The sequence below is a fragment of the Monodelphis domestica genome, chromosome 1 (assembly GCF_027887165.1).
Source record: "Monodelphis domestica isolate mMonDom1 chromosome 1, mMonDom1.pri, whole genome shotgun sequence".
NCBI classification, from domain to species: domain Eukaryota; kingdom Metazoa; phylum Chordata; class Mammalia; order Didelphimorphia; family Didelphidae; genus Monodelphis; species Monodelphis domestica.
The window spans coordinates 496,197,767-496,220,580 of record NC_077227.1 but is presented as its reverse complement, the minus strand read 5'-3'; the positions used below and the strand labels follow the sequence as shown (position 1 = coordinate 496,220,580).

The 22,814-nt window shown below is 40.6% G+C and overlaps 1 protein-coding gene across 1 annotated transcript in view; it reads right to left on the bottom strand.

Annotated features, from left to right (window-relative positions):
- LOC103097295 (uncharacterized) overlaps window positions 1-22,814 on the bottom strand; it is a 55,609-nt gene that overhangs the window by 8,373 nt on the left and 24,422 nt on the right. Inside the window, exons 4-10 of the mRNA XM_007475690.2 lie at window positions 22,224-22,335; window positions 11,966-12,056; window positions 9,033-9,119; window positions 7,605-7,757; window positions 4,972-5,101; window positions 4,854-4,886; window positions 120-223 (exon numbers count right to left, since the gene is read on the bottom strand). Coding sequence (XP_007475752.2) covers window positions 120-223; window positions 4,854-4,886; window positions 4,972-5,101; window positions 7,605-7,757; window positions 9,033-9,119; window positions 11,966-12,056; window positions 22,224-22,335 — 710 coding nt within the window. The remainder of the gene's footprint in view (window positions 1-119; window positions 224-4,853; window positions 4,887-4,971; window positions 5,102-7,604; window positions 7,758-9,032; window positions 9,120-11,965; window positions 12,057-22,223; window positions 22,336-22,814) is intronic.

Sequence of the window (22,814 nt, the reverse complement as noted above, 5' to 3'; positions counted from 1 at the left end):
AATTTATTCTGACAAGTCAAATAATAAATTCACTAAATAATGCATACTGCTGAAAAACAAATGAGTGCTTTGCAGTCAGTATGAATTGTCGACAGACAAAGAATTCATTTAAAAATTACCTTAAGATCTTGGTGAAACTGGCTCTCCTGCTCCGAAGGGCGGAGGTTCTTAGGTTTAAGAATCTTCTTGTACTGAATAATTTTTTCTAATTCTTTCTTTAAAACTAATGGCAAAATAAGAATTAGCCAGTTATATATGTGGGAATATAGGCATAATAAAACAATCCTTCTTATCAATTTCTAGACTGATGACTGGTAGGACCTAAACCACCCACTATGGGAAAGAATATCCTACATGGGGAAAAATTTGTATATTCTATCATGCTATAAACTCCCCTTCCTACAAGAGGGCTCCACAGAGCCCTGTACTTCTCCAGGGAACACATTACAGAACTTAGTGTAGAAAACCGGATAGAATTTACTTGAGTTCTTTTGCAAGCTGCTGCTCTGTCTCTTGCAGCCCTAGGGACATGTGCACAAGTCTAAAGGGGCATCACTTTGACAGGCCCAAGCTTTTAAAAGAGACAGAGCAGAATAAACACAATAATAATTCTTGGGACTGACTTATAATAAGAAAGCATTCTTAGTTGACCAAAATAGCTGATTAACAGAAATTTCCCATTCCTTAGATATACCAAGTAATCATTTAATGTACTTTAAATGATCTCATTTCAGAATTACCATATGACCCATGGATGGATATAAATTTTCAAAGAACTAAAATGCAAAACAATATACTTAAAACTATATTTGACATAATCTAAGCTTTCTTCATCCTTGCAATTCTTTCATATCGTTTATGTTAAGGTCCTGCGATTTCATTGGTATAGCACTGGATGATACAATCCATCAAGAACTTGGGAGATGTCTAAAACTTCCGAATCATCAGAGTCACACATCTAATAAGGGTCAGAGGTGGGATTTGAACCCAGAACTTCTTGACTCTAAGTCCAAAATTTCAACCACTATTACTTTTCTTCTTCACTAAGAACATCATTTGAAATCTCACATAGTTAACTAAGAGAACTTGGGTTGAAATAAGGACTAATAAACATGTTTTTAGGTACAGTGTGCCAAAAGAGGGCCTGAAGTCAGGAAGATCTGAGTTTAAATCTGGCCTTAAACACTTACTAGTTGTGTGACTCTAGGCAATCACTTAGTTTCTGTTTTCCTCTTCTGTAAAATGAGGATAATAACAACATCCAAGTCATAAGGTTGTTGAGAAAATCAACTGAAATCCTATATATAAAGTGCTTTCTAAAACTTAAAAGTGCTGTATGAATGTTAAATTTTTTAACATGTTCCAATTAAAGTCTTATAGGCAATAAAAATTCCAGGAATAAGTATAATGCTTGGAAAGTCTTGGGACTTGCAGAATGTATGATTCCTGATGTCCAGAGATCTCTGGCACTATTGGCCACTCCAGACAAAATTATAGACAAAGGCATAATCCTGTTCCAAAGTAACCTGGGCAGGTTTCCACTAGGCAGTTTATAGAGAGCTGCATCCCCTTCTATTTTCCCTTTATCTCATTCTTGAAAAATGGGGGGGGGAATAAAAATCACTCTCTAATCCATTAGACAAAATCCTCTGTTCCCCCCAGAACTAGTTCATCCTTATTTGTAGCTTTTAATAGTCACCAGTTTTGTGTCTTCCCAGTTATGACTACATTTACTCTCCTCATGAATAGCTCAGAAACTCTGTCTCTCTAATAAAACCAAAGGAAATTCATGATGTCCCCTATTCTGTCTTAAAAATAGACTCTGAGAGCAAGGACAAGGTGAGGCCAGATGGTAGACTTTTTTAAGGCAAAAGAAGAGGAACCAGAGATTTGGATGACTCACATGAAGGGAGCTTGTCAGAGGTTCTGCCGCCATTTTTTTCTACAATGTGATGGAACTTCTGGGCAGGGACAGACTCGCAAGCAAAGTGATGAAGTAAAAGAAACTGAGGTCATAGCTGAAGCAGGGCAGCCAGCAAGATCAGTTGGAAGAGTAAACAGTTTCTAAACCTAGATTTAGTGTGGCTACCCTGAAGGAGGAAGCAGAGATGAACCAGGATGCCTCATGTCTTGAATCCTTCAATTAATTAAATACTAAAGGAGGGAGGAGAGGGAGAGAGAGATGGAGGGGAAGAGAGAGAGAGATGGAGGGAGAGAGGGAGAGAGGGAGAGAGAGAGAGAGAGAGAGAGAGAGAGAGAGAGAGAGAGAGAGAGAGAGAGAGAGAGAGAGAGAGAGAGAGTGAGTAAAGAAAATGGTTGCTAGCTAGCTTTTGGTAGAAGCAGTTGATTTGTACCTGAGCTAAATCCTGGAATTTGAAATATGTACATAGACTAGATAAGGGCAAACTGTGTTTAGAAGCCACACAAGTCTAATTCCAAAAATCTATCCATACGTACCAAAAATGTCCAAATAATTACCCTTTTAGAAACTAGGTCCCAGGGTTGGCAGTCTCATACTCACCTGAGAGTTTATGTATTTTCCTCAATACTAGGGGATATGTTAGGGAAATATTAAGTTCCTGATGGTTATCAGAGAGACAGAGAATAGGTGATGGGGATGGAGAACTTTCTGTCCCTTAGCTCTCTCTTCCTGGACAGCACTATTCATTTCATTAGCCTAAGGGATGGATTTATCCATTTAGATTTTTATGGCTCATGGTTTCACTCACTGGGAGACTCAGCCCTCTTCTCTGTTGCATTTCAATCTACCCCAATCACATGAGCATGGCATAACAGAACTGACTGCATGAACATGACTTGACTATATATAGTGTTTTACTCATTCCCATAGAAGTAAAAGGAATAAAATAAAATATTTTAGGGCATCTCTCACAAGTACAGATGCCTTCAATTTCTCCCACATACAAATCATCCCTAATGAATCTAGAGCTATGCCCCAAACCCCAAAAATCCAAGATGCAGTTCAGATTTTGAGACTCACATCTGCCCAACAACTCTTTCACTAAGAGCTAACAAATGTTCCCCAGTACCAGAATTACCCAACCTCCCCAAGCTGCTTCACCACTTGTAGGCTCCTGTAGTTTGATGTCTAGGCAGTTATTTATAAAAGTCAGGACCTGAATTATCTCAGGTAACCTCTGTTTCCTTCTCAAGGATGACCACCAGCAATCTGGATTAAAATGCTAATGCCTTTTCCAAAAGATTGTATCATTTGGCTGCTCTGCTTCAGTCATACCTCTGGCCCTACCATTCATCTTATGATCCTATTCTTGTCAAGAGAGGCTATCACAGACTTTTTGCAAAAATAGGGTTAGGTGTACTGGAAAAAGCCTTTAGATCTTGCTACTGGGGAAGGCTGAGGCTGGTGAATTACTTGAGTTTGGGAGTTCTGAGATACAGTGGGACTAAAGCCAGTTGGGTATCCTTACTAAATGCTGCACCAATATAGTGAGGTTTAAATAATAAGGGACCACCAGGCTACTTAAGAAAAAACAACTAGGATGACCCAAATCAGAAAAGGTGCCAGTCAAAGCTTATGTGCTGATCATAGTGGGGCCACACGCCTGACTAGCTACTTCATCTCAGCCTGGGTGAGATAGGGATACTCATTTTCAAAACAAAACCAAACTGTAGGACAGGAAGCAATCTCTCTCCTAATGGAGGTTGTCTTATCTTCTTTTGTGTCTCCTATTATTTTGTGTGTGCCTCTCTTAAACACCCTTCCTAATGCCCACTTCCTATCTTTGGTTCCTTTGGTAACATCTTTGGAAATTTTACTACCCAGGTTATATTGACATAAGACTTTTATTTTCTGCTCCCTAATAAATGAATGAATGGATGGAAGAAAAAATATTTATATAGCACCTACTATGTGTCAGGTACTATGCAAAGAGTTTTATAAATACATATTATTTATTTGATCTTCACAACATCCCTGTTAGATATTGCCATTATCCACATTTTGCAGGAAGGAAGGAAATTAAGGCAAGCAAAGATTAAGTGATATGTCCAGGGTCACCCAACTAGTAAGTATTTGAATCCAGATTTGAACTCAGGTCTTCTTGATTCCAGGCTCATCACTGTGTACTACAAAGGAATAACTGGTTAAACAAGATGGTATTAAATCAATATCCTTTGGATTGATATACTTAATACTCTCTTTTTAAAAAATAAAACCCCTTACCTTCCATCTTAGAATCAATACTATGTATAGGTTCTAAGGCAGAAGAGCAGCAAGGGCTAATCAATGGGGGCTAATTGACTTGCCCAGGGTCACACAGCTGAGAAATGTCTGAGGCCAGATTTGAACCCAGGACATCCCATCTCTAGGCCTGGCTCTCAATCCATTGAAGTACCCAGTTACTCCCCCATTTTTTCACGTAATACTCTTCAAAGCATTTTCAAATAAAGCATTTCTTTTGGCCTTCTCAAAGGAGATGTGATTATATCCATTTTTCTGATGAAGAAAATGAAGAAGAGAGGTTGAAAAGCGGTTTTATAGTGACAGAAGAGTCTTCTGGATGCTATTGCTTCAGCCTTATCTAAACTGAAGATTAGAGGACTGGGAAGGAAGAACCACAGTATTTATACCATCTATAATATATTTCCAATTATGAGGATCCTCTTTAAAACATATTTATAAATTCTTCCCTGTGATGTGGCAGGTTAGAAATTGTCATGGCAACATCCAAAAAAAAAATCAATACTTCAAACCTTTAGTTCTCCTCACAAACTCCTGGCTGAGTGGGGAAAAAAAAAAAAAAACCTCTTTCCAAATGAGTGCCCAAAGTAGACACAAAAAGGCATCTGATATTTAAGAAGCATTTACATACCATCCACTTCAGCATTGAGGCCTTTGATAGATGCTGAAAAGCAATGGAAATGGGCATTAATAAAGTGTGTATTCTGGAGCTCTTTCCTGAGTAGAATGGAAATTTCTGATCCTCTTACCTCCAGGAGCAGCTTCAAATTCTGTCAGTTCCTGAGGAAACTTGGCCAAATGGGGCTGGTGTAAGAGGATCTGTTCCGCAAGGGCATGAACCAACGTGAATTTCTTCTCCTTACCTCGAAGCAGGGACAACTACCAGCCATAACAAATAACAGACAAAACCATTAAACTCTTTTTTTTTAATTGGGATTGGAAGGAAGTTTACAGTTCCTGAATTCATCTGACAATAACTGAAAACACAACAGGAGTCTAATCCCTCAGGACTACCGGGCCCGTATGGTCCTGATAAAATTAATTTTTATAACAGAATACACCTTCCTACCATCTCCAACCTTCCTACATTCTCTCTTTGAAGTTTCCCCAAACAAGGACAACACCTTAATGGATGGCAACAGATTGGGATTTTGCTCACACCAAAAAAGAATGCTCCAGGGTATCCTCTTCTCATGCCCATTTAAAATCAGTGAATTTCAGCAATGTGTGGTATTTGTGCAGATAGCAAGTTCTTAATAGAATCTGGGAAGATATTCTTTGGCAGAAAATGATTTCATAGACATTTTTCATTCTGATAGATGGAGTATTACAGCCATTATATAAAAAAAAACTTCAAGCTGTGTCACCCAATTGTCACCAGTGTTATAAATCACTCACTCATATATTAAAGTCGGTAGAAAGAAGCCGGAAGAAAAAAAAAATCCTCGCATCTCCTATTTACAGACCAGGTATAATTTGATAATATTCTTAAAGGTTCAAGGTAGCTTAGAGAATTTGTATTCATTGCTTAGACTGGGATCAGGAGATCACATTCCATTACTGCTGAGAGGAGGAGGAAAACTCTGCTTAGTGGTAACATTTTCTGCCAGTAAATCCTGATGAGACAGGTAAAGAGGCTGCCTCTCAAAAGACGGGATGGCAACACAACTGAGGTGCCATTTACAAGGTAAGTGAGTTAAGGAACTGGTTAAGAACTAAATAAATTACATATTTGAAAGACAACTCCAAGGCCCTGGTATAACTAGCTTTATATATGTATGTGCACATACATTCAGGCAGAACTGGCCCTGCATATAGTTGGACTATGTGGTTGTCTGATATTAAAAAGCTTTAGCTAATCTCTCCCCTTTATTTCCCAGGCTTTGGGTCTCTATGAAGAAATATCTTGGACATCAATCTATATAAAGAAGTTGTGGTGTATGACTGTGATGAAATATTACTGCACAGTAAGAAATGATGAATGGGGGCAGCTAGGTGGCTCAGTGGATAGGGTGTCAGGCCCAAAGATGGGAGATTGTGGGTTCAAAGCTAGCCTAAGACACATCCTAGCTGTGTGACCCTGGGCAAGCCACTTATGCCTCATTGTCTAGTCCTTACTGTTCTTTTGCCTTGGAACCAATATGTAGTATTGATTCTAAGATGGAAGGAAGGAAGGAAGGAAGGAAGGAAGGAAGGAAGGAAGGAAGGAAGGAAGGAAGGAAGGAAGGAAGGAAGGAAGGAAGGAAGGAAGGAAGGAAGAAAGGAAGAAAGGAAGAAAGGAAGAAAGGAAGAAAGGAAGAAAGGAAGAAAGGAAGAAAGGAAGAAAGGAAGAAAGGAAGAAAGGAAGAAAGGAAGAAAGAAAGAAAGAAAGAAAGAAAGAAAGAAAGAAAGAAAGAAAGAAAGAAAGAAAGAAAGAAAGAAAGACTTTATCATCAGTGACTTGTCTTAGTTAGACCTACTAATGAATGAGTGAATACAGTAGGCTATCTTGCCTGCCTTAATAATGAAGGTGGCCAATTAGGACTGCTCAAGGAAACATCCCCCCTCAAGGATATGGACAACACAGCTCTGACCAGAGACATTAATTCATGACCCTCTACAGGGAGGTTAGGCAGGGTGAGGTACTAGACTAACTGCAGGAGATGAAGAAGATTGGTTAGACATACTGTGATAACCTAGCATGTGATCACAGCCAAATGCATATGTGTAGGAGCCTTGGAAGTTCACAGAGCAAGATGGGGATGGAAGTGGGGAGGGCAGAAAGATGTAGAAAAATCACCAGCAGTGAAGAGACTTTGCAGAGAATAATATAGGCAGGACCTGATTCTTATTCTTCATTATATTTCCCATAGGATGGAGCTAGTTGATGCAATATATAAGAGTATTGGACTTGGACTTGAGAAGACCTGAGTTCAAAAACTGCCCAGGACACTAGCAGGATGTACCTAAGCAAGTCTCTTTCACCTCTCCAGGGCTCAGTGACATCATTTGTAAAATAAAGATAATAGCATCTACCTCACATGGGAAGATTCATCAAGATAATTTCTGTACAATGGTTTGCAAACCTTGAAGGATCCTAGAAGCGTTAGCTATAGCACTGGACACACAGAAGGTGCTGGATTTACTGCTGGGATTAATGAGCAGGAGATGATGGCAATTAACCCAGTTTGCTGACGGAGTCCTTGAATCATTCTCCAAGTTTCTTTGGCCTAGGTGTTTCAAATCAGTAAATAGTAGCCCCCTTCCATCACAGAGTCAACTTTTTTTCTTTTGATGGGTGCCGGCAGCAAAAAAGATAAGAGCTGGAAGCTCTTTAAAATAATAATGGATTCTAGGAGATCTACATCAATTTTCTGTCACAAAGGGTGAAATCTTAACTTACTTTAGAAAGAGAAGATAATCTAAATCCTCTGGCTTTCTCTTTCCCGGCTTTCTCATTTAAGTAGTTACCGATGGCTAAGAGATATTCTAATATAGCCACAAACATCTGGCTGGCTTTCAGCTGTTGGCATGCTTGGATTTTCTGGTTTAATAGCTGGAATGAAGAAATTTTGGTTAAGTTCCACCATAAGCTGTGAATAAAAAAAGTCTTTCAATCAAGAAGAAATTTCCTCCAGCTGGTCAACAAAGCAGCTTTTTCAAACAGAACCACCCTTTTCACTAAGTTCTCAGAAGGTTGTTTGAAAAGGCCCTGGAGATACTGAAAATAATCCTATGTCTTTGCAACATAATAAATCTCTATTCTAGTGAAGAGGCTTAAAGGGCGATAAATAATTCCCAATTTCATTAGCACACCTGCATGATCAATCATTGCTTAGCTCTGCTCTTACATCATTATGTGGGTGGGCTTTGATGGTCTAAAGACTGGATACTGAAGAGGAGCAGAGGGAGACATGTGAATTGAAGACTAGACTGGTGGGTTTTTTCTCCCTTATGTAAAACCACAGAACTGGACCCAGTAAGCCCCATAAATGTTATCAAGGATTTTCCCATTTATATAGCAAAGGATGATTGTAGACTGGAGCAAGAATGGGCATCAGCAAGGTGATCCACTGAGGCTGGGCTTGCAAAGAACTTAGCAAGTGGCTTGGCACATTGTAGGTGCTTAGTAAATGCCTCCCCCAACCTTTGTCTCCTCAGGATTTATCTAGCCCATTTTATAGATAAGGAAATTGAGGTCTGAGAGCTTAATGAAGTGGTTTGTCCAAGTTCTCATAGGTAGTGTCAGAGGTAGGATTCAAACCCAGATTCTCTGACTCTAAAGGCAGTGCTCTTTATTCCATGGCATGCTGCTTCTACATCATAAGGAGACACAGTGACACCCCATAAAATGGGCTGAAAGGTAGCTTTGGTTCAGTAACGGAGCTCCTGATTGGTAGGGAGAGTACACCATCCTGCCAGAAAGCATTTCCTTGGTGTGTTTGGGGAAGACAAACAGCCACAACAATAGGCTTTGCCCAGGGGTATTTAAAACCTAGTAGCTGATAGCCTGGACACTGCACTGCAAATCCATCCCATCTCTGTTGGTTTCATGTTCTTTAGGATTCCCTTGGCTGTAAAAGCTATAAGCTGGAGATCAAAACCCTTTTTCACATCGCCTCTGAATAATGCAACAAAATGACATCTGGAAGATAGGGCTGGATCATTACAGTATGAACTGGTAATATTAAGGTTGGGGAATCTTTTCCATTGGAAAAGGCTCATTTCCTTTACAAGGCTTAGGATTTGAATGGGCCCAGGCTGGTGCTTTAATAAGACCTAATTGATGTATTTCAATTACAAAGGAACCAAAGAAAACCCCACTACTTACCGGCTGAAGATCTTTCACATACCCTGGAAATTCTCTTATCATAAGCAAGAGCTCCAACCGTTGGCCTAAATGAGGAATTTTACACATCTTCACAGAAGATGATTGAAAAGAAATCAGCAAAATAAAGAGAAAAATGCAGCAAGTACAGATTACTTTTAAATACATCATGAATTATTCTGATATAGTCTATATTATAAGGGGTCACAGTGACACCCCGTAAAATGGCCCAAAAGGTAACTTTGGTGCTGAAATAGGACTCCTGACTGGTAGGAAAAATATACCATCATGGCAGAAAGCCTGGATGTAAGGAAAAGGGGAGCTCCAAGATGGAGCCCCTCTAAGGAAAGGCAGCAGCAACTGGAGAGGGAGTAAAATGCCTGTCCTCAAAACTCATTTTTTTTTAATTTTCTTTAAAATCCCCACCTTCTCTATTGTGAAAACGTATCAATGGTCAAAGAAATCATAGGACCACAGAATTGGAAAGAACTTCCAAAACCCCATACCATAGTGTATACCCTGTGCAATTTTCACGAAAAGTGATCACCCCACTAAGGATAATTAGTGTCAGGTAACAGATTACCTTTTAAAGCAGTCCATTTGATCTTTGGATAACTATAATTGTTGAGAAGTTTTTCTTTACATTAAGCCAAAATCTGCCTCTTTGCAACTTTCATCTAAAAAGTGCTCTAACACTGAACCTCGAATCAAGAAGACCCAAGTTCAAATCTTACCTCAGACACATACTAGTTATTCGAGCCTGGGCAAATCACTTAACCTCTATCTGCCTCAGTTTCTTCTATTGTAAAGTGAGCATAATAGCATCTATCACAGTGCTTCTGTGAGAATCAAATGTTAACATTTGTAAAATGCCAAGAGCATAGTAGGTGCACAATAGATGTTTATTCCCTACTCCTCTATATAACAACCTTTAAAGTACTCAAAAATAGACATTAAATGCCCTGAGGTTTTCTCTTCTATAGTGAGCATCCCCACAGCTAGGCAGGAGTTTTCTGTGTTCTTCATCTCAATCCAGATAACTGATGGCATGCTCTGAGCACATCTGCCCCACTTATACCAGATAGAGAAAGACAAGCTTAGATGTGGACAAATGAAAATTAAAATACAGACAGGCACTTGGGAGCTCCTCTTTTCCTTGCCCTACATTGTTTCTTTGTTTCTTATTTTTCAATCTTATCATCATCAGTTTAAATGCAAGCTACTTCACCTAGAAGTTCATTCCCCCGCCTCTGAACTTCTCCCCCCAACAACAATTAAGCACTCACATGATTTATAACAAATTAAGGACATATAACATTTTGGACATTCAAAATATATATATTTTTAAACCACTTTCTCTTTCACCTCCAACATGTAGCTGTTACCTTGGGTGCTTAAGCATCTATAAAATGGCAGGGTGAGATGAGATAGTCTTTAAAGCCCGTTTCTTCTAGAGCTCTTAGAAGCCTAAGTCCTGAAAGAAGATTCCAGTTTCCCACCTTAACATTTATGTAAAGCTGACTTAAGACGGAAGGCTTTCATTTCTTGATAACTATGGGCATCTAAGTGATGCAATGAGTAGAGTATAAGATCTGGAATCAGGAAGATCTGAGTTCAAAGCCTCAGATACTTATTTTGCTGAATGACCCTGGACAAGTCACTCAACCTCTGTCTACCTGTTTCCCCATTTGTAAAATGGAGATAATAATAGCAGCTACCTCCCAGGATTTTTTTTCTTTTTTAAACCCTTACCTTCTGTCTTAGAATTGATATCAATTCTAAGGTAAAGAGTGGTAAGGGCTGGGCAATAGAGGTTAAGTGACTTGCCCAGGGTCACACAGCTAAGAAGTATCCCAGAATTGTTGTAAGGGGTAAGAAAATGAGTATAGAGCTTTGCAAACCTTAAAAGCACTATATAAATCCTAACTACTATTATTATTATGCACCATACTCTACCACCACAACATTAAAACACATAATCGTAATTATATCTGGGCTCTTTGTTCCAACCACATCCAGGAGCAAGATTCGCCTTTAAGTTTCTGACCTTTTTGTGGCCAGTCAAAACCTTTAAGCCCAGGAAGTATAAAAATAGTGCAGAGAAGAAATACTGAGTGACCTGAGATCAGAGGTCACAATCTTGCTATATAGGGCCACTCTGACTAGTTTCTCTTCCTTTACTTCTCTGACCTCCTGGGCTCTACACCTGTCTGCCTTAGATCTATGGCCTTCCTTTTTTCCTCCCTATCAAAAGTTATGCCTTTGGTTTTTACTCCCTTAATTGCCTAGGCCTGAAGCACGTGGCATACCCTTCACATTCGCCTGAACTTCTAAGTGATCCACCTGTCCAGCTCTGTCCTGCTGCTGGCCATGGACTGGCATAACAAATTATGCCTTACTTCATGTCTTGAGCCCCATGAATGCTGAGTCATGTTATTGAAGTGCTCTAGAGAGGAGAATGAGGTTCTGAAATATCAGGATATGTGCCACACAGAATTGAGTGGGAGTGAGTGAGCCATGCAGCAATCACTGCCAACCCCTCTTAAACATTCCATTTTGTACCCAAAAAAAGAAAGAAAAGAAAAATGTTATCCTTTCACTTTCAAAAAAAAGCTCATTCAGACATTATCATTGTTTGACAAAAGGCCAAGTGGATCAGTTGGCCCAACTGATGACCAATTGATAATTCATCAGTTGATAAAATTGATAATGAAGTTACTAACCTACAAAAAAAATAAATATTCCAGGGAAGGGTTTTTTTAAACACCTCATGGGTCTCAGTACATGAAGATTCCTTGAGATTCTAAGAACTCTCAGTTTTAGCCACTCCAACTCCTCAGGTAAAGCTACCTATTTGCAGAAAAGTGAGTAATGGAACAAAATGGCCCAGGCCTTGAGGACCCATTAGCACATTTACTGCAGAAATATCAGCTTACCTCTAACATAAACTGGTCAACAAGATGTAGTTCTGAAGGGGATCCCTGATAAGACTGGTACATTTCAATGTCTTTTATTGTTGGCACATATCTGTGTAGAAAGAAACACAAATGTGCTTACAAATTGTGAGCTGAGTATTTTTTTCTTCCAAAAACTGAAGAAAAGACTTTGGCCCCAGCTGGGAAACCAGTATGATACCTGGCAATGTAAACCAAGAACTATTACTTTATCTGACTGGAGACTGTGTGAGAAGCTACATGTCTAAGGTGTTGATTTGAATTTAAACATGTGTTTACAGAACTGTATTCAGTGAGATTGGGTAGGTCAAATGTTTTATTTCCATCTCACTTCTCTCTCTTCCCCACCTACTCTCTCCTTCTCTCTCTCTCTCTCTCTCTCTCTCTCTCTCTCTCTCTCTCTCTCTCTCTCTCTCTCTCTCTCTCTCTCTCTCTCTTCTGGTTCTCTGGCTTTCTCTCTCTCTCTGTCTCTGTCTGTCTGTCTCTCTCTATCTCCTCTACCTCTCCTTGCTCATTCTATCCCCTTCACTCTTTTCCTTAATCATTTTATCCATTTTCTTTCTTTTCTTCTTTACTTTCACAGGGAGGGGTAGTATCTCTGGTCTGGAGGGCTTGTCGTGCCCTCCTAGGGCAGCTCTCCAGCCTCTGACCCTCACCTGACACCCAGCTTTCACTTGTGGCTCCCAGTAGCTGCTAGCATGCGGCAGCGGCCACACCCCACACCCCGGGCAACGGCTTCGACAGGCTGGCTAAACCTTGTGAGGGTAGCCATCGGGTCATCGACCCCTGGTGAACCAGGGCTTTGCTCACCCAGCATGTGAAGACTGCTTCGGCCAAACAGACAGAAGAAACCAATAAGAAGGTTCAACGGCTGAGAGGGCGACGCAGCAAAGCACTGTGGAGTGCTCAGGGCGTGTTGGAGCATAAAAGACTACATGGCCATCCAATGCAGCTGAGGAAGTCTCCAGACGTAACAATTTTTCGTGCCACTGGACCCAGGCTTCCAACGCTGAGAGAGTGGGACTGTCTCTGTGCATCGACTTTTCCACTTAAATCTCCTTCAGTCACAAGTGTCTTTGTGCACACTCATCTATCCTAACCCCGTCCAGTCCATCCTCTTCAAGACCTGCGGCAATGGGGGAGTGGTGACGCAACAGGTGGAGGTGACCACTGGCAGTTGTAGTCACGATCCTGCACGTAGGCGGCCCACGGACCAGTGGTCGCTCGGCCCTGTGGGCAGTAGGGATGTTCGGCAGCATCCTGGGCGACTGAGCAGCCCTCTCTAGGACAGCACTGCTCACCCTAATCAAGGGAGGGGACTAGAAAAGGTGTCCCAAACATTGCCTGCCCTACAAACACCCGGTCAGCACACCGTGGCTGGCGGGTCATCCCTTTAAGTGGTCGAAATCAAAAGAAACAAAACACAAAGAAACTCCTACTAGGAGCATGGAACATCAGGACATTACTTGATAGAGAGAATAACCTAAGACCCGAGAGAAGAACAGCTCTAATAGGTAAAGAATTGGCGCGATATAACATCGACATCGCAGCCTTAAGTGAAACACGCTTACCAGAAGAGGGATCACTCAGCGAACCCACCACTGGATACACCTTCTTCTGGAAAGGCAGAGCCTCAAATGAAGACAGAATCCACGGTGTTGGCCTGGCCATCAAGACCAGTTTGCTCAAACAGCTGCCAGACTTGCCTGTGGGCATCAGCGAGAGGCTCATGAAGATCCGTTTGCCTCTCAGCAAAGACGGGTATGCCACAATCATCAGCGCATTTGCCCCAACACTGGCCAGCACAGAGGAGACCATCAAGCAGTTCTACTCTGACCTGAGTGCCATCCTGCACTCAGTGCCCACCAATGACAAGCTGATACTACTGGGAGACTTCAACGCCTGCGTTGGCCAGGACCATGAAAGATGGAAAGGAGTGCTCGGCAAACAAGGCGTGGGCAAAATGAACAACAACGGCCTACTGCTACTCAGAAAATGCTCAGAGTTCGAACTCATCATCATGAACACTGTGTTCAGAATGGCGAATAAATATAAACCAACGTGGATGCACCCACGATCAAAACAGTGGCATCATCATTGTACGCCGGCGAGACATCCAGGATGTAAAGATCACCAGAGCCATGAGAGGAGCTGAATGCTGGACAGATCACTGATTGGTTAGAGCTACTCTTCAAATGCGCATTGCGCCTCACCATCCAAATGTGCCCAGACAGTTCACGCATTTTACAACGTGAGTCGTCTTAGAGATCCATCTTATCTGCAAACATTCCAGTCCTGCCTGGATGACAAGCTGTCTGCCAAGGGACCACTCACTGGAAGCTCAACCGAGAAATGGAACCAGTTCAGAGACGCAGTGAAGGAAACATCAAATTTTTTTCCGCACCTCCCGTAACAACTGGCGTCCCATGCCCCATGTGCCACAAACTCTGGACTCCAAAGCCACATGAGGGTACACCGTAGATGAAACTGCACAAAGACAACAGTCATTCTCGGTCACCGAGAGACTACCACTACTCTCTATCACTTTCACTTACTCTTCTCTCTGCCTAGCTGTGTCTTCTCCATCTCTCCCTCTCTTCTTTATCTCTTTCTCCCTCTGTCTATATCTTTCACACTCACTCATTTCTTTTTTTCTTCCTTATTCTCCCTCTCTTCTTTACTCTTCCCCCCCCCTTCTCTCTGCCTTTCTCTGTCTATATCTCTATCTTTCATTTTCACTTCCTCTCTCTCCTCTTTAGCATTGACCTCTCACACCAACCATTGTTTGTGTTTCTTTCTGAAATAAAAAGACATCCATCTCCACTGGATGGTACTCTTCATGCTGATCCAGACTTCTCTTTATTTGAGCACATATGAAAAGTGAGAATAGGTCTTAGGCAACCTAAAAAAAAATCTCCTATGCTATTCTCAGAGAAATTATTACCTGACCAAGAATGGTTTCCTTCTGTGGAAATCAAGAAACCTGGCTAAAACTTTAGAAAATGTTTCTTTTACTTCAAGCAATCTCTGAGTTATAAAGGACCTTAGAGACCATCAATCTACTCCCTCCATTTACCCAACCCACTCATTTTATGGGAGGGAAAACTGAGAACCAGAGAAATAAAAGTTACTCATCCAATTTCACACAGGTAGGAAGGAAGAAAAAGATATGGGATCAGAACCCAGGCCTCCTGATTCCCAGTCTAATCTTTCCATTAAACAATTCTGCCTTGTATTTCTAATGTGTGGGCACTATAATCAAGTGGAAAGATCCCTGATCTTGGAGTCTCAGCTCTGATGCTGACTAGCTAAGATGTCATCCCCTTCTCTGAGTCTAAAGTTGATCAACAATGAAACAAGATAATAATGCATATGCTATCCATCTCAGCATGGTTGTGTAGGAAGTACTTTGTAAACCTTTATGTACTAGAGAAAGGTGAGCTACTATTGTGACATCAATTATTTTAAACATTGGTACTGTTTTCCCAAGCCAAAGTGTCCCTTGGGAATCTAAGATCCCACCAGATCACAAGATGAGGATTTACTGTCAAACAGCCTTTAACCTGCCTTAGCTAAAGAAATAGTATTATCCTTTTATGAAAAAGCAAAATTCTATATCATCTGGTCTTGTTTATTGTAGTGTTTTAATAAATATTAATTACATAGTAATTCAAATAATTCAACAAGCATTTACTAGGTTCTTAGGTGTAGGATGAGGGTTAGAGTTTAAAAGCTAAGATAAGTCATGATCCCAGCACTCTTAGAAGTTCTAGTCTACTAGGGGATTATGACACATATAGATAGCTGGAATATTCCATAATACATAAACTTACAAATTATGTGCAAAACAAAGTACTAAGAAAAGTCTGAGAGAAGGCGAGCCCTGGAGCATTGAGGAAGGCTTCGGAAAAGAGATGGCAAGTTGGACTGGGCTTTAAAAGGTAAGTAGCAATTCAACATACAAAGAGACAGAAGGTTCCCAGTGTTACCAGGAATAGCACAAGCAAAGGCCCACAGCCAGGAGAATACTGAGCACATTTGAAAGACAGAGTAACCCAAGTTGCAATGAGGATAATGTGTGTTATTGTTGTTTTAGTAGTGTTTTATTTCCCTTTGACCCAAAAACTAAAAATCAAAAACAAAGAAATATTTATTTCAGGACATATCATGGAAAGTCCCAGTGAGTCTCAGGTGTTTGAATGAGTGCCTTATTCAGGTAATTTCAGAAATATGACCCAGATTTCTTTTTCCAACACTCACTGAACAATTCCTTAAGTCTAATGCCCTGGAACTGGAAAATTCCACTCCTAGGGTGTGTTTGATCAACAAAAATGAAGCCTAATGTGTCCCAGCCCAAAGCCTTTCAGAAATTACACATACATACATACACACACACACACACACACACACACACACACACACACACACATTTCCTGATACTCAGCTAAAGGACCCTGGCATCTTCAAAACCACAATAGCTCAGTACTTGCAACCATTTCTGCCTAGTCTATGAGGATGCTCACCAAAAAGGATCCAGAATTCCATAACCCATGGGACCATGAAAGTATCAGCCACTAGGCTTGTACCCAAATGCATTCCCAAATGAATCCTCAATGTGAACCACTTTGTTATCCTATTCAAGGCCATTTTAAGAAATGAATCTTTGGCTTTACACCCTGGTGCCCAACAACAAAAAAATGTCCCTCAACCCAATGATATAAATCCCATTTTTTCATGAAGTAGAAACCACAGACTTATAGAGGAAAGAAGATAGAGACAAGGGAAGAAACTCCAAAGGACATCTAAGTAGGACCACACTTGAACAATTCAAAATAAAATGATTATATCTTTCCTATTCTTAAAGATCTCCAAGACTTCACAGCTTCTCTTTGTTGAGCCAGTAATTAGTGGCCCTAGCAAGAAATTCTTTTTTGAGTTTAACTCCAATTTTCTTGCTGTAAGATAAACTTATCTGTTCTAGTGTTGGCCATTATGAGGAGATGAACACCATCAAATTAAACTTTAATCAATTGGGAATCGATATGGGATTATTTTTTTCTCTGTCAAATACCTCTGAACTTCTCCAAAGTCTTTGAACATAGAGGTCTACCATAGCCAAGGCAAAGAAGAGTTTTTGTTCCTGTGTGAGGAGCAGCATTATGAATCCTAAACAAGATTCAACATTTAACATCCTCATTTTTTTCTCTAGCAACGGCTTACACTACTTGCATCTAATTTGATTAAGCATTCATGATGATGGGTGTACATTTTTATTAGGAATATGACAAGTGATTCAGCGTTAATTTAAAAATGGGATGTTTCACAGAATGCCCATTCCACTTAAAGAATAAGGCATATATTTTGTAGGAGGATCCAGTGTTCGGGGGGAGGGAGGGGAGCAAAAAAAGAAAAAAAGAAAGTTGTTTCAGAAAGAACCAATAGCTCGAATAAGCAGCCACCCAAGCAGGTCAGCTGTTAGTACAAGTCAAAAACAGTTAGAAACCCAAGTGAGAAAGGGAATACCCTGATTAATGGGGAATAATTTGTTGACTAAAAATCCAACTCTGTTGGCTACATATTCCTTCCTAGCCTTCTCTTCCCTAACACTGCCTCTCTTCCCCATTTCCACTCTGACCCCAGTAACTAGATATGGGGTTTGTCTTGGGTTTTAATCAGAGCATGTCCTTGGAACTCTTCACACCTGTATAGATGATGGGATCATTTCGCAAATAGACAGGAATATGACTGGGGGAGGGGGGAGTAGGAATGAGGTTGGACAAAGGTTTTGACAGATAAGATGCCTTACACCTCACTTCAGTTCTGGGTGTTCACAGCCAAGTTTTGTCTGGAATGGAAAACAAGGAGTTCTCTCTACTCCAGAGAAGGTAAACCAGCAATCAGAGAGAAGGTTGATAGTAGATTAAGGAGCAAAGCCTTCAAGAATGGGAAGAAGACAGATTCATGGGGGCTGACATGGAGAGAATGAGGTTTGATTCAGGGTTGGGGAGGCAAGGAATCAAACAAAGGTCAGAGGGAACAGCCCAGCCAGGATATTTCTCCAACAAAAAGGTATCAAGCAAATGGAACAGGTTTGGATTGTGAACTTAAGTTTTATTTGGCTCTGGGTTTTGGTGGGGAGGGGGAAGAAGTGGGGGTTGGAGTTTTAATGTATTCCAACATAATTTGTTTCCTTTGTAGTCCTATATAATTGTTTTTGTACATTCAAAAATATTATTCTAAGAAGGGGTCCACAGGCTGCCAAAGGAGTCTGTACCACAAAAAGATTCAAAATCCCTAAATTAAAGGCTTCCCAGATGGTTTCACCTTTTAAAGTGACAATGGGACAGAGTAGTTGTTCTCTATATATACCAGTAATGGCAAACTTTTTAGAGCCCCTATGCTCTACCCTACCCCATCCCAGAGACTAAGTACCACACTGCTTCCCCCCACCTTCCCCCTGCCTTACCCCAAATAGGAGAGGAGAAAGCACTCCAATTGGCATGCTGGGCAGAGGGGAGGGTGAGGTGCAAAAGGGTATAAACATATTTAGGGTTAGGTTATAGGGTTAAAAGCAAATTTCAGGTTAGGGTTAGAATGTGGGTTTGGGTTATGGAGGGAGTAGTCTGAGTCCCTACCAGCTCTGCTCCTGTGACTGTCCCACCTTATCCCAGATAGGGGAGGGAGGAAGAGCTCCCATTGGGTTGCTGGGCTGGGGGGGGGGGGTTGAAGTGAAAAAATGTCCTCAGACCAGTGGAAAGGGAGAAGGGAGCAGCTCAGATGGAGTCTCTCTGTCTTTCTAATAATGAACTCTGGTGGCAGGCAACTGGCTCATACCCAGAGGTCTCTGAGTGTCCTTTCTGGCACATGTGTCATAGTTCATCATCACAGCTACATACCTTTGAAAAGCCCCAGAAGTCTGGTTTTGCCAGGTTGTTTGTTCTGTCTTCAGCCCAGAAATCTCTAAATCTGATTCACCTAGTAAACCCAGAGAGTCTGCCATGCCTAGGCTAGGCACAACTTCATGTGGATCATCTACCATTAACAACCAAATACAATGAACTGCTTTAAAACCCAACAGTCAAAATGCAAAGGAAGACTAAAAAACCAGTGGTAGAGAGTCCTGGGCTGGAAGGAAACCAAAACTATAAATTCATGTTGCTTTTTACTTTGCTTTTAGGAAAATAGATAGTTATCTTCCTCAACTGGCCTCTCTACATGAGCAAAGTAGAACAATGCAATCTTCTCTGATTCTTGGCATGAAGAGTGTAACCTTATCTTCTAGTGTCTCAGAATACAAGAATAATTGGGGGGGAAATCAACCCAGGATGGAAATCCCCAAATGAAAAGGAGAAGATGTACACATAACTATGAATAGGATTATCTCCAAGTCCCTGAAAGCTGGAAAGTTCCATTGCCTTGACCTTCATGCCAAACATGTGTCTTCCAACCTCAATTGGATTATATAGGTTATAAAGATAATCTGACAACTAACCACTTGTAACAGTGAACAGCTATTGCTCAAATTTGCAGTTATAAACAGTACTGCATTTATAGATGGTACAGCTTAGTTGTCATGTCACACTCCATTTATTTCTTCCACACATAGTATTCATTTTCCAAAGTCAGAGAAACTTCACTAACTCTGACCAGTTGGTGGTAAGGGCAGAGGTGGAAAAGTACTTAGATACCAGGCAATGCAGTTGGTGTTAAAACTCTCCATGATTTGGAGACAGCCTCTATTTCTCCCCAAAGAGGCCACAGTTGCTATGCTGACCAAGACAGAAAAGATGGAAGCTCTCTAGCTAGAGGGAACTCAATGGGACCTACAGGATAGGACCTAGTTACATACATCAGGGCTTAGACCGAAATGTATTCATAGGATGGCAAGTATGGCAAACTGGAATTCTCCTTGCTTGGTTACCCAGCTGTCGCCCAACTTGTAACTCAGTTTTGGATTTCAGTTCTTACTAATTTCTCTGAAGTTAGTAATACTCCTGGATTTAAGGTGCCTTCCTCTCTAGACACCACAAGAACTCTAACATTCAGCACTATGCTTGGCTATCCCAGCTACTGATTGAACCAGTATTATAAGTGAAAATTACTTCTTGGCCCTGTGTTTCAATTCCAAGACCAGTGACCCTGATTAATTGGCTTCTACTTACTCAAATTAGGGCTCTGCCCTAACCCTTGTCCCATAATCCACTTCGGAATATCCTAGCTGAAAACCTCTCCCTTGCTCACTCAGCTCAGGAAAGCTTCTGTTAATATATTGGGATCCCTGTATTAGAATCTAAACAGCCGCTATCCCACCAGAATATTCCAGAGGAACAGTATGTCTGGATAATGAATAGATAAAAGTTGATTTACAACTAACATATCAGTTTTTATTTGCTTCCTTTTAACACCTATAGAAGCACTTACTTCTTTTGTTTGTTTTTTGAAGGTTTGAATATTATTCTTTAAATCTTATTAACATTATCAATGTGCTTTGTAAACCTCAAGTTGAGGTAATACAAACTTCAAGCAATTGTTTACAACTTCTTATCAATTCCTGCTTATTAGGATTCAAATCACTAAAGTTTTATTAAACTTGGTAAAGAAGTCCTACATATTAGCCATAAAGGGAGCAGCTTAACCTACCCTCCCATAGCTTTGGTCATTGATATACTATGTGACCTAAGCTAAGCCACTGAACTCAGGTCTTCTCTACTGAGGATAATAATGTCTACTAGAATTGCAACATGGGCCTCAAGTTATAGAAATTTGGAAGGACAAGGGCAACACCTACAACCATTCAGCAGCAGAGAAATAATTGAGTTTAGGTTCTAGTTAGGAAGAATAATTAATTTTAAAAAAAAGAAAGAAAAGAAAAAAAAGCTTCCATATGGCTGCTTCCTCCCTCCAGCAATGGTTTTGAGATAGTCAAGGATTTCTGGTTTTTCTCCCTTCAACTGAACTGAGGGCATGCTTCTTACTTGTCTTAGATGCATTTTGTGCTACCTGTCCCAGATATGAAAACTGCTAGAGTTCTGGTGGCTATCCTTTAATTACCTCTCCAGTAATGAAGCAAGTGAGAAAGAAATGTCATGCACGTGGAGTGCCTTGAGTAGCTAAGAGTAAGCTCTAGTGAAGGAAATTACTTTAAATTCACAAGGCAATGTAAAAGAATATTTTCCCTGCCAAACCCAATTCTTAGGCTCTCCTGTTTGGAAATCCCATTTACTCATCATCTATATTGACTCCTCATTATGACAGATTTACATTCATTATACTCTATTTCAGAAACCCAGAAGTCAAAGGTGGGTTAGTAAATGTCTTTTGTTTATTTTTTAGTTTAAAAAAAAAAAACTCCTTGCTTTCTGTCTTAGAATCAATACTGTGTACTGGTTCTAAGGCAGAAAAGTGGTAAGGGCTAGGCAATGGGGGTTAAGTGACTTGCCCAGGGTCACACAACTGAGATGTGTCTGAGGCCAAATTTGAGCCCAGGACCTCCTGTCCCTAGGCCTGGCTCTCAATCCATTGAGCCACCCAACTGCCCCCTGCTAATAAATGTTTAACAACTGATTCTCCAGTGGAAGAAAAAAATAAGTAGTCACAACACATTTAAGTTTAATATACATTATTAGTATTTTCTTCATCACCTTAAGTCTAAATAATCAACTAAACATCATATCAAGCCTTGATGTGTCAGATTTGCAGATTTCTAAACTGAAAATTTAACAACTGTCTCTCACTGGCTGGAAAGAGCTGGCTCCAAACACACCCATTCCTGAAGTCAAGTCAAGAAGCATTCATTAAGATATGCAAAGCACTGTATTAGCCACTGGAGACAGGAAGAAAGTTAAAAACACAGGTCTTGACTTCAAAGAGCTTCTAGTCTAATGGAGGGGGAAGAGGAGAGAGAGAGAAATGTCAACAATGAACAAGATCAAGTATAAGATATGTCCTACGTAGAAGAAAGGCTTTAGCATAGGAATTGGGAAGGGAAAAGATCTGAGACCTGTCATTGGTAGTGATTTTGAAGCTCACCATCAGAAGGCCCAGTACAGAATGCATCCTATAGATAGTGAAGGGGCTAGTTAGCTCTCCCCATATGTCTCCCTCCTGCCCCTAGAATATCCACAGTTCCCTTTCTCAGCAATTAATACTTGGAGTCTCTCCCTTCCCACCAGAAAACTGGTGCCACTTCTAAGAAGTGGAGGGAAGTATTTATCAATGCTGTTTGGCATCTAAAGTTTACCTTCTTAGTGTTATGATATGCTCATAGGCAAGTCCACCAGTTTCTTCCTGAAGAACATACAATCTTCCTTGGAGCTCCTTGGGTTTGAAGTGAAAATGTCTGAGGAAGATACCTTGAGAGAGACAGAGAGAGAGACCAAGATACATCACTTTGTATAATCAAAACTAAGGTAAAGGCTAGAGAAAACTGAGGAACATTTCACAATTGCTTTCCAACCAAGTGTCACGATAAGAGCTCTAGACCTAAGAGTCAAGAAGACTTGAGTTCAAAGTCATCTTCAGACACTGATTGTTTAACCCTGGGCAAGTCCTTAACCTCTCTCTGCCTTAGTTTCTCCATTTGTAAAATGGGGACAATAATGGTTCCTACACCTCAGAGTTGTGAGGATCCAATGAGAAGAGTGTTTTGCAAAACTCAAAGAACTGCACATATATTAATAACTAACAGCAATAATACATATCCCTGGAGCTATTCTACATCCAGGAATGAGATATTCCAGAAATATTTTCTCCTAGAATTTTCTCACCAAAACAGTAGCTTGACCTATGTTGGATCTATGGGCAAATTAAAACAGTATTGGAAAGTATGTGA